General features: G+C 36.2%; 1 protein-coding gene and 6 non-coding genes across 7 annotated transcripts; 2 read left to right on the top strand and 5 right to left on the bottom strand.

Moving 5' to 3' along the window:
- The first annotated feature begins 3,674 nt into the window (after nt 1–3,674).
- LOC132182681 (Nuclear transport factor 2 (NTF2) family protein) lies at nt 3,675–6,230 on the top strand. The gene is made up of 5 exons (XM_059595993.2): nt 3,675–4,077; nt 4,306–4,420; nt 4,561–4,642; nt 5,503–5,554; nt 6,026–6,230. The coding sequence occupies exons 1-5, from the start codon at nt 3,712–3,714 to the stop codon at nt 6,086–6,088; spliced, it is 678 nt and encodes a 225-aa protein (XP_059451976.2). The 5' UTR covers nt 3,675–3,711; the 3' UTR covers nt 6,089–6,230.
- A 237-nt stretch (nt 6,231–6,467) lies between these two features.
- On the bottom strand, nt 6,468–6,539 carry TRNAP-UGG (transfer RNA proline (anticodon UGG)). The gene has a single exon. It is a non-coding gene; the product is annotated as a tRNA-Pro (tRNA).
- Nucleotides 6,540–7,151: 612 nt separating this feature from the next.
- TRNAP-UGG (transfer RNA proline (anticodon UGG)) lies at nt 7,152–7,223 on the bottom strand. The gene has a single exon. It is a non-coding gene; the product is annotated as a tRNA-Pro (tRNA).
- A 723-nt stretch (nt 7,224–7,946) lies between these two features.
- Nucleotides 7,947–8,018, bottom strand: TRNAP-UGG (transfer RNA proline (anticodon UGG)). Its single transcript has one exon. It is a non-coding gene; the product is annotated as a tRNA-Pro (tRNA).
- Nucleotides 8,019–8,760: 742 nt separating this feature from the next.
- TRNAP-UGG (transfer RNA proline (anticodon UGG)) lies at nt 8,761–8,832 on the bottom strand. Its single transcript has one exon. It is a non-coding gene; the product is annotated as a tRNA-Pro (tRNA).
- A 206-nt stretch (nt 8,833–9,038) lies between these two features.
- On the top strand, nt 9,039–9,110 carry TRNAP-UGG (transfer RNA proline (anticodon UGG)). The gene has a single exon. It is a non-coding gene; the product is annotated as a tRNA-Pro (tRNA).
- A 1,683-nt stretch (nt 9,111–10,793) lies between these two features.
- TRNAP-UGG (transfer RNA proline (anticodon UGG)) lies at nt 10,794–10,865 on the bottom strand. The gene has a single exon. It is a non-coding gene; the product is annotated as a tRNA-Pro (tRNA).
- Nucleotides 10,866–11,811: the final 946 nt, after the last annotated feature.

The following is an 11,811-nucleotide window of genomic DNA, read 5'->3' as shown; positions in this document are numbered from 1 at the left end:
ATGGGAATCGGGTATTCGTGTTTGTTTATTATCCGCTTGATTATATAGTGGGTTTTATAAGATTAGGATCTGTGATAAGGATTTTAAAATTTTGCGCGTACGTACGTTCTTAAAAAATGTCAAATAATGTTTTTAAATTAAATAAATAAAGTTTTGCCATTCAACATATATAACTCTTAAAATATTATTGATTTATGATAATTACTAAGTTAATAATATGAAGTACATAAATTTTCTCCAAATCAATTTGAAATAAATATTCTTCAACTCATTTAAAACAGTGTCATATGTCTATAAACATTTAAAAGGCACATTAAATTTTTAACGTTATTAATAGCAGTTTACTAATTTAGACTAAATTTAATGTGCCTTTTAAATGTTTATAGACACATGATACTATTTTAAAAATGAGTTGAAAGATATTTTCTCCAAACTCGTTTGGAAGAAATTTCTGTCATAATATAAAATGTTAAAGTAATAATTAAGGCCTCGTTTGGTTTGCAGAATAGACTATTGGAATAGACTAGCTAATCCTAGGTATAGTTATTCCTTTGTTTGGTAACATACTATTCTTAGGAATAGTTTATTTTTAATTTTTTATGAGACTACTAACTCATATACTCAAGATTAGCTAAGCCACTCAAAAATAGGATTAGCTAAAATGAATGGTTTAGCTAATCCTTAAGGAATGTAATACATTTTTCAAAAATATCCATATAAGTTTTTATTTTTTTAAATTTAAAACAAAAATAAAAAAAATAAAAAAAATATGAAAAATAAAGTGGGTGGCTTCCACAGAAGAGGTTGGGGGTGGTCGCACCACCCCTAAACACCTCGGAGGACCACCCCCCATCGCATTTTGGGGTGGCGGATTTGCTTCAGAGGTGGCCACCTGTTTTATTTTAGGGATTTTTTATTTTTTTTAATATGAGTTTGAAAAAATAATAATAATATGGGATTTTTCGTAATTTTGATTCAATTCCAATTTTTGCATGTGTGTTGTTACCAAACTAAGGAATAGGAATAATCATTCTATTACACACTATTCTTTTCCTAGTAGTAGCTATTAATTTTCCAATGGACTAGACATTTCAAGAACCAAAAGAGGCCTAAGTGATTTAACATGGTATCAGAGTCAAAAGGTCATGAGATCAAACATTTACTTCGTCAAATTACCCACCATTTAAATTAAGTGATTAAATTTATCTCTAACTTTTTTTTTTTTTTTTTTGAAGTATACCATACTCATTCATTGATAAAAGTCACGAGCATAAAGCTCTTACAAACAGAGCAAAAAACTCTGAAATAAATCATAGCCAAAGCTAAAGATACAGTCAACAATAACAGACCAAATCAACCATAACAAAGCATCCGCTAACTTATGACTAATCATTAGGTTTAAAAATCAGATCTGCATCAAACAGACACCATCTAATGCATAAGTAGCACTTATTCCTCGGCCTTGAGAGCAAAACCCCCAAGTCGATACTCATCCTCCTCGACCCGAAAGCCAGGATAAAGTTCACATCCATAACCCAAAAGTTTGGACCAGTAATAACGGGCAGCAACCGGGCGCAACAAAACAGGAGGAGAGAGCCTTATTACAAGCAAAAAGAAAAACCATACAGGAAAATAAAGGGAACAACAAAACAAATGTAGAAAAAGAAATTATAGCAAAGAAAACAAAATACAGGGAAACTCAAAGGAAATACAAAACAGAAAAACAACAATGCAAGGAAATAAACGCGAAAAAACCACACAAAGCGGGTCACAGCAACCGGAGGAGGCCGATCGCGAGCTGGCCAGAAACTACCGCGGAAGGTAGAACAAAAAGCTTGGCGCGGGAGGAGTGCGTGAAAAGACCTGACAGTGAGCGGTGAGCGGCGAAGCAGGCACGGAGGAGATCGACGGCACACACAAACAAACAAGGAGGGGGAGAGTTTGAGTGAAAATCCCCAATAACAGTACCCACCGAGAGGGAACACAATCACAACAGAACAAAAAACACCAAAGACAGAAACAAGCCTAAAAACAAAACCGGGAAGCAAAGAAGCAAAATCAAAGAATGAAAGCAAAGAAGCACAATCAGGGAGAAACAAAAAACAAACCTAGCCGAATCGACGGAACCCGTGCAAAAGATGGGATGGGCACAGCAGAACCGAAAAGCAAGGAGGTGGGCAAGCATCGGGGGAAGCCAGGTGGAGGACGGAGGATCGGGCAAAGGCAAGCCGATCCAGCAGTCAACCCATTTCAACCCAAGCAGGGAGCGCTGCAGATGGAGATGGCGGGGAAAAGAGCGGCCAGGGGAGCGGCAAGACCAGAGGCAAAAAGGGAGAAAAAGTAGAGGGGGGAAAGGAGAGGCGGGGAGGGGGAAGAGAGGGGGCACCGGGACTAGGGACATCAAGTAAAATACTAGAACCCGAAGAGGAGAGGTCGAGGGGAGGAGGGATGCAGGCAACGGGCATCCCTCCTTCCTTGAGGCGGTGGTGCTCTGGAGGGGGGCTTTTATCTCTAACTAAGATTAAGCTTTTGGGACACCCCTATTCTACAGCCATAAGATTTTAAAATTTTTGGGGACTTCTATACCCCTAAGCTCTCGGGCAATTTTGCGGTTGCCGCCCTTACCTAAAACCCTAGGCCATAGAGAGAATAGTCTATACTCTATGGTGCATTTCATGGAGATGAAAGTGCATCTAACTGCTGGTTTTAAGCCTGGTGTGGACTTAGCCACTCGATCTGATCCAAACATATCTTAGGCTTACTTAGCCTTAGAGGCCTGTTAATGTGTAATATGATCCTCCAAATGTCACTACTATTCGATTTGCTGAAATCTTAGATTTTTCCATCCGGCGGAAGTATTGAAGAGCATGTTCAACTTTGCCGGACTCTGCAAATCCATTGATTAAAGATCAATAGACTACTTAATTCGGACAAAAGCAGAGAAGGTGAGACAATGTGGCTTAAAACCTGTTGCCTGCCATTTCAGATAAGAGTTCGCTTGCTTGTTGCACTGAAATCCCTTCCTGCAATCATTTGAAAGAAGTCCCATAATTCTCATGCTCTTGAAGAGAGAGAGAGAGAGCTTTGCAAAGCTTTATGATAACTTATTAGAATCGGGAAATACCAAGAGATGTGCACTAAGCTCATAGCTAAAAGTTATTTTAGATAACATAGCATAAGCAAGCCACCTTGAAGGAGAAGGATCCTTTGTTTTTTTAAGTTAATTTTTATCTTAAGAGAATACATATAATTTATAGAATAAAACTGTATACCATACAAATTTCTCACAAAACTGATTTATAAAATTCATTAGTTCTTAAATAAACCCTGTTTTTTTTTTTAAAAAAAAAAAAAAACTAAATGTGTATATTTTTAAGTCATTTCATAACTCAATGAAATGATTTAGATTCTATTATATATACAATTTAATTAATGTATTAAGCTAATGGAAAATTAAAATAATGAATTTAATTATTTAATCAAATATAATTGTTAATATTTTAGATATGCAGGGGGAATGTGATTAAGAATACAGAGAAAGTAACGAATTTATTGTTTATCATATTTATCACGACTTAATACTATTTTTAAATATTGTAAATACTAAAGTGAGAAAACATTTATTTGTTTAAAATAAATTTAAAACATCAACCAAAGGTCTGAAAGAGCAATAAACATTAAATCAACCGACCAACAAACCCACCAACCACCATGCTTATGCTTACGAACTCTGCTTTATCTCACATTTCTCCTTCACCTCTTCTTCCTTGCCACACAACCAAAACCAATCAAAAATTCGTTACTAGGAACGCAAGAGCTAGTAGAAGAACATGGCTTCCACTGACCGTTACCAGGGTCTCATCGTCAGACGATCCGACGGTAGCCGTTGCATCGTCGCCGCCGCCGCCGCCACCTGTTGGTGATGATGAGAGTGTGGTGGTAGAATCCGCGGCGGACGTTGTGAGGAACTTCTACGCGGGAATCAACGGCCGCGATTTGGCCTCCGTGGAGGACCTCATTGCCGACAACTGCGTCTACGAGGACCTTATCTTTCCTCGTCCTTTCGTTGGTCGCAAGGTACGGTTTCATTCGGGTCTCAAATACGCTCAATTGGGCGCAACTTTTTCTACGTGGGTCCTAGAATATTGAGTAAATAATTAAATTCCCAATTTTTAATTTTGAAATATCTGGTGTTTTTTAACAAGCACAACAATATCATAATTTCATGCATGGCTTCAAGTTGCTATGAAAAAGTGGTTTATTTATGTCTCTCATAATTTGGTTTGTGCTTCAATTATTATGCAGGAAATCCTGCAGTTCTTCAAAAAGTTCATTGGTTCTGTTGGCAGAGACCTCCAATTTGTTATTGATGATTTGTCTACTGAGGATTCCTCAGCAGTTGGGGTGACATGGCATTTAGGTATGTTGAGAAACTATTCTATGCTTTTTAACCCCTTTCATCTTCTTATATAGTGATTATCAGTTACCTGTTTAGATTTTTGTTTTTGTTTGTTGTTTGTTTTTTTTTCAACATGACTAATATATAGGAAATAACTTCAGAATGGAAGAGAAGGCCTTTTCCTTTTAGCAAAGGATGCAGCTTTTATCGGTTGGAGGTCGAGAATAATAAGAGGCAAATAGTGTAAGTGAAAATTTTTTGTTGAATCTATAGTTTACAAGTATTAGCAGTGCATTATCTAAACCTTGTTGAAAGAATCTGCCTTCAGATAATTTCTCTAAGCCTTAATTTTAAAGTTTTTCTTTGCAAATATATGAATATTCCGGGTTGAAAACATAAGTTGTTGGTTGTGAGAGTCCAATATTTCTCACTAAGCGATTAAAAGTTAAGAGGAAAACTTACTTGAAAATTTTCTCTGGTTAAGTGCTTTAGAACTTCAGTGGTGCTTGCCTTCTCATTGAATAACTTAAGCTACAATTTTAATCATATTGCTTGATGAACTAGTCTGTAATGAAAAAGAAAACTGCATTATGATCTGTGCTGAACATTTGAAGCCATGTTTTTTGTTCAGAATACACTTCTTGTGGCTATGATCTCACTCTGATTTTCCATTTTAGTTTCAAGGGTGCAAATCTCTTCTTTGAATGAGAAATTTAGAACATGATCAGGGTAATACTGCTACATTAATGGACAATTTCCCCCCTTTTTCTTAATTAAAAAAGGGGGAAAAAAAGTAGGAAAGATAAATGAAGGAAAGCTAGATTTTTGCTTCTGTTATGAAAGCTTATATACTGAATTTTTAGCTGCAAATTTAAAATGAAAATTCTACAACATACTTGCGTATGAGGAGCAACTCTTTCACTAATGCTCAAAACTTGTTTCAATAATAAACTACCATCATAATCTCCATATTTCATCTGAAGAATACCAGTTTATTTAGTTGAAGAGATGCTTATGACTTTTATGTACCATGCAAGCAATCTGCAAGGAATGCACATATTTGTTGGGAGACTGATCTTTTTTTTTCTTAAAAAAAAAAACAGTTATGGGAGAGACAGTGTAGAACCTGCGATCAAACCTGGGGAGACGGCTCTGGTATGTAATTTAGTGAATTGTGCATGTGCACATATTATTGTTCAGATGACAACTGACAAGTCATACAATAATGTCTTACATAGAGACTGCAAAACAAGAAAAAGAAAATGAAGATAAATTGACTTGTGTATTCTTTGTATTTCCAATACAAACCATGCTCAACTCCACTAAGTGGTTTGAGATTGCATGAATTAAGAGACATGCACACCCAATGGACAAAAGAAATGGAAAGAGACTGCTTGTATATCACCATTGAATACTCATAATTTCTGCTGATAACCCATGTACTCTGCAAGGTGGCTTTTGTTTTTTTTGGATAACTCGCAAAAGGCCAATTTGTTAGGTTTCAGATTTCTTATGGTTTTCCTGGCAACCAATTGAAATCAAAATAATTTTTTTGTTGAAAGGCAAATAGTTTACATGCTTGTCCATAAATTCTGTCATTCTGAGTTAAATTTTATGAGACTACAGGTCGCTATCAGAGGTGTTACTTGGCTTCTGCAGCAATTTCCACAGCTGGCAGACCAGTTATGATAGAAGCCATCGAGCTATTTTTCCTTCAACTTTAGTGGAAATAGTTATTTGTTATATAAGGTTTGATAAATATCAAAATTGTATAGTAAATTCTGCCCCTGCTGAAGAAAAAATTTAAGTAAATGATGGATTATATTCTTTATGGTGCTGTTTATTTTATATTTGTCAATATTGGTGCTACATTTCTTCAACTAAATTATTACAGTGCAAAATTTGCTGCTGCTCAATGTAGATCATGCTCATATACTGTATTTTGTAGCCACAATGTTCTTTTTATATAAACACATTAGATAACTTAGAAAAAGGAAATACCAAGAAGTGTGCCAGCCTGCATAATCAATTGTTCAACCAAAAATGGGAAAAAAGTGAGAAAATGATAGGGGCATTCCGAGAATCGAACTCGGGACCTCTCGCACCCAAAGCGAGAATCATACCACTAGACCAAATGCCCTGCCTGTAGTGATTACAAACTAATTATGTAAAGTCAGTTTCTTTTGGATTTAATATCTTTCATTTTGACCAAACTGTCACCTATGCATCTTACTAACTTGGTCAACTGCTGAATATAAGATGCTTAGGTGACAGTTTGGTCAAAATGAAAGATATTAATTCCAAAAGAAACTGAGTTTACATAATTAGTTAATAATCACTATAGGTAGGGCATTTGGTCTAGTGGTATGATTCTCACTTTGGGTGCTATTTTTCCTTTATCTTTAGTGGAAATTGTTATTTGTTATATATAAAGTTTGACAAATATCCAAATTGTATGGTAAATTCTGCCCCTGCTGAAGAAAAAATTCAAGTAAATGATGAATTTTATTCTTTATGGTGCTGCTTATTTTATATGTATCAATATTTGTTGCTACATTTCTTCAACTAAATTATTACTGTGAAAAAATTTCTGCTGCTCAATGTAGTTTGTGCTCATTTGCTGTATTTTGTAGCCACAATGTTCTTTTTATATAAACACATTAGATAACTTAGAAACAGGAAACACCAAGAAGTGTGCCAGCAAGCATACTCAATTGTTCAAGCAAAAATGGGAAAAAGTGAGAAAAGAATAGGGGCATTCCGAGAATCGAACTCGGGACCTCTCGCACCCAAAGCGAGAATCATACCACTAGACCAAATGCCCTGCCTGTAGTGATTACTAACTAATTATGTAAAGTCAGTTTCTTTTGGATTTGGTATCTTTCATTTTGACCAAACTGTCACCTAAGCATCTTACTTGCTTGGTCAACTCCTGAATATAAGATGCTTAGGTGACAGTTTGGTCAAAATGAAAGATATTAATTCCTAAAGAAACTGACTTTACATAAGTAGTTTATAATCACTATAGGTAGGGCATTTGGTCTAGTGGTATGATTCTCGGTTTGGGTGCAAGAGGTCCCGAGTTCAATTTTGTCGGTCTGAGTTAAATTTTATGAGACTATAGGTCACAATTAGTGGTGTTACAGGGCTTCTGCAACAATTTACACAGCTGGCAGACCGGTTATGATAGAAGCCATTGAGCTATTTTTCCTTCATCTTTAGTGGAAATAGTTATTTGTTATATAAAGTTTGATAAATATACAAATTGTATGGTAAATTCTGCCCCTGCTGAAGAAAAAATTTAAGTAAATGATGGATTTTATTCTTTATGGTGCTGTTTATTTTATTTGTTGCTACATATCTTCAACTAAATTATTACTGTGAAAAATTTTCTGCTGCTCAGTGTAGTTTGTGCTCATATGCTGTATTTTGTAGCCACAATGTTCTTTTTATATAAACACATTAGATAACTTAGACACAGGAAATACCAAGAAGTGTGCTATGCTCAATTGTTCAAGCAAAAATGGGAAAAAGTGAGAAAAGAATAGGGGCATTCCGAGAATCGAACTCGGGACCTCTCGCACCCAAAGCGAGAATCATACCACTAGACCAAATGCCCTGCCTGTAGTGATTCCTAACTAATTATGTAAAGTCAGTTTCTTTTGGATTTAGTATCCTTCATTTTGACCAAACTGTTACCTAAGCATCTTACTTGCTTGGTCAACTCCTGCATATAAGATGCTTAGGTGACAGTTTGGTCAAAATGAAAGATATTAATTCCAAAAGAAACTGACTTTTCATAATTAGTTAATAATCACTATAGGTAGGGCATTTGGTCTAGTAGTATGATTCTCGCTTTGGGTGCGAGAGGTCCCGAGTTCAATTCTGTTGGTCTGAGTTAAATTTTATGAGACTATAGGTCGCTATTAGTGGTGTTACATGGCTTTTGCAACAATTTTCACAGCTGGCGGACCGGTTATGATAGAAGCCATTGAGCTATTTTTCCTTCCATCTTTAGTGGAAATAGTTATTTGTTATATAAAGTTTGATAAATATCCAAATTGTATGGTAAATTCTGCCCCTGCTGAAGAAAAATTTAAGTAAATGATGGATTTTATTCTTTATGGTGCTGTTTATTTTATATGTATCAATATTTGTTGCTACATTTCTTCAACTAAATTATTACTGTGAAAAATTTTCTGCTGCTCAATGTAGTTTGTGCTCATATGCTGTATTTTGTAGCCACAATGTTCGTTTTATATAAACACATTAGATAACTTAGAAACAGGAAATACCAAGAGGTGTACCAGCAAGCATAATCAATTGTTCAAGCAAAAATGGGAAAAAGTGAGAAAAGGATAGGGGCATTCCGAGAATCGAACTCGGGACCTCTCGCACCCAAAGCGAGAATCATACCACTAGACCAAATGCCCTGCCGTAGTGATTACTAACTAATTATGTAAAGTCAGTTTCGTTTGGATTTAATATCTTTCATTTTGACCAAACTGTCACCTAAGCATCTTACTTGCTTGGTCAACTCCTGAATATAAGATGCTTAGGTGACAGTTTGTTCAAAATGAGAGATATTAATTCCGAAAGAAACTGACTTTACATAATGAGTTAATAATCACTACTGGTAGGGCATTTGGTCTAGTGGTATGATTCTCGCTTTGGGTGCGAGAGGTCCCGAGTTCGATTCTCGGAATGCCCCCTTATCCTTTTCTCACTTTCCCCCCCCCCTTTTTTTTTTTTTTGTGTGTGTGTGTGTGAGTCACTTTCTCCCATTTTTAGTTTGAACAATTGATTATGCGTGCTGGCACACATCTTGGTATTTCCTGCTTCTAAGTTATCTAATGTGTTTATACAAAAATAACATTGTGGCTACAAAATACAGCATATGAACACAAACTACAATGAGCAGCAGAAATTTTTGCATCTTTATGCTTGAAATAGATTCCAGTGATTGGAGTAGTGAAATTTAGAACGTTTAAACAAGCATGGAATAGTCTCCTGCTTGTGCGCCGACAGCCTTTGACTTTTAGGTGGTTTGTTTTGCTAGTCGCTGGAGCTGTTGAAGGACTGTTGAGTGTTGGGATCTGTAATGGCATATAACCATGTGGTCCTCAACAGACTGTCTTCCATCTTACTGAAGCTTTTTTTGTGCTTTGATTTTCTGCAACAACTTTTTTTGTGCAGCCTTGTGTTTCCATAGCAAAGTTCCTATAATCTTTAGATGCATTTTGAGAGCATAGACATTTTTTATAGTATATGCATCTCTGCAATGGTATCCAATTGACTCCCCCTTTGTAGAAATGGAAGGAAAGTAGTTATATTGGGTATGGGTAGCAGCGCCAGCTGTTTCCTAATTGTGGTGGTAATGGATGTGATAGAAATCATCACACCCTTTAGACTGATTCCTTGTATTGTTAAAGAGAACAATACTTATATATTGTCTTCTAATTAGAATACTTATATTGATCTGTAATGGCATATAACATATGCAGTTACCATTTCAGTACTACAGATAAGTACTTATATTGTCTTTTGAGTAGAATGAAGTTTTTATTTATTTATTTTTGTAGATGAGTAAGGACAAGTACAATAAAAAAGCACAATTACAAAAACAATAAATTACCTAATTCAAAATATAAAAATCAAAAAGAAAATTTAATCTTGAGAGCAATCCGGCTATAGCTTCATAGGGATCATCAAAGGTAGAGAAAGCAATTAGAAATGCTGCCAATGAAGCTGGTTGTAGTGACCCATAGTGGACGTCGTGGGTATCAACAAAGGAAACCCATAGTGGACATCGTGAGACTAAGAGGTAATTGTATAGTGGTGGATGAGATACCACTTGAGGCATTGGGATAGAGAATTACCAAGATCGAATATTTTTGAGATGTAGATCTAAATTTGAAATTTTTTGTGAATCAAAAGAGCTCGACAAAAGAGAGCCAAAAGTGTTGTGATTAAGATTTGCCACAAGAGAACAAAAGAAGTGGCGGCGTGTATAACCTATGCACGCCACAATGGCGAGTGAGGTACACGCATGAGGAAGGGGGCTGGTGGATGGATGAGTGGCAGCGGCAGCCAGCGACAGAGAAGAAGGTCCTGGGTGATGAAGGCAATGGGTTTTGAGTAGATCTATCATCTAAACCAAACAAAAGACTAAAAATACTTAAGAAAAAAAAAAGTTACAAAGAGGAGATGGTAGAAAAAATAAATCATAATGGTTGTGGGGAGAGCGCTGACTGAGATTTGACTGGGGGAAGGTTAAGAGTTTTTAAGAGAGAGGGGAGGTAGTTTTAAAAATGAAGAACGGCATTGCGGCACCGATATGAAATGAAATGAAAATGATATAACAAAAAGACATGCGTTAAGATTTGTTCATTTTGGGGCATTCCGAGAATCGAACTCGGGACCTCTTGCACCCAAAGCAAGAATCATACCACTAGACCAAATGCCCTGTTGTTATCAATAGACTAATTGTGTAATCTCAGTTTCTTTTGGAATTAATCTCTCATTTTGACCAAGCTGTCACCTAAAAGCATCTTGTTTGGTCAACTCCTGTCCTGAATAAATACATCTTCATCTTTATGCTTGAAATAGATTCCAGTGATTGTACTGCTAGAATTTAGCTTCAGAGCAATGGCACTGAGGATGAAGCCTTACTTGAGCAACAATTTCTTGGCCAGAGGCTCTCTAATTGCCATGGCTCTGACACCTGAAATATTTGTTTGTCCTTGCACCAGTCTTTGCAAATCTATGGCATCCCATCCCAATCCTGATTTTTTGGCATGTTTGCTTCAATTAACAAGCCGTGGTAAAGCCTTCCCCATTAGCATTCTGAATCTGGTATGGGGATTTACTTACTTCTGAGCTCTTCCCTCCGGACTGATATTCTGAGTTGTACTTTCTGGCCATGCCCTTGCAAAAGTGGAGAACAGAATAATGGACAGTAAATATATCAAATGTTGCCTTCTTTCTAACATACCGGATAGAAGAAAGAACGTCAGTAGAATGTGCACTCATCTGATCAACAAAAAACTGGATCTTTAAACTCCAACAGGAAGAAAACTTGTATGGTTCACTGACAGAGGAAAACTCCTTGTAACTGATCCATGACAAGTTAAAAAAATGTGGTATCCAATTATTAACTTCACAGCATTAAAATTTCCATAAGAAAGCGACAAGAAATTGAAATCTGTACTCTTATGTTTTGAAACATAACAATGTGAATCCTTCATTCAGTTTTGTTGCATTATGACTGTAGTGTGGTGTTCCTCACCAACAAAAAATGCCCTAGTAGTTCAGAGATGCACACCAGATTTCGTTTAGAGGTGCATTAGCCATTTTCTCCAAAAATTGGCAATGCAAATAGGTAAGATTGGAATGCCATCAAAATACAAGCC

Source organism: Corylus avellana, chromosome 5 (genome assembly GCF_965113065.1).
Source record: "Corylus avellana chromosome 5, dhCorAvel1.hap1.2, whole genome shotgun sequence".
Taxonomy (NCBI): domain Eukaryota; kingdom Viridiplantae; phylum Streptophyta; class Magnoliopsida; order Fagales; family Betulaceae; genus Corylus; species Corylus avellana.
This window is presented reverse-complemented; position numbering and strand designations above follow the sequence as displayed.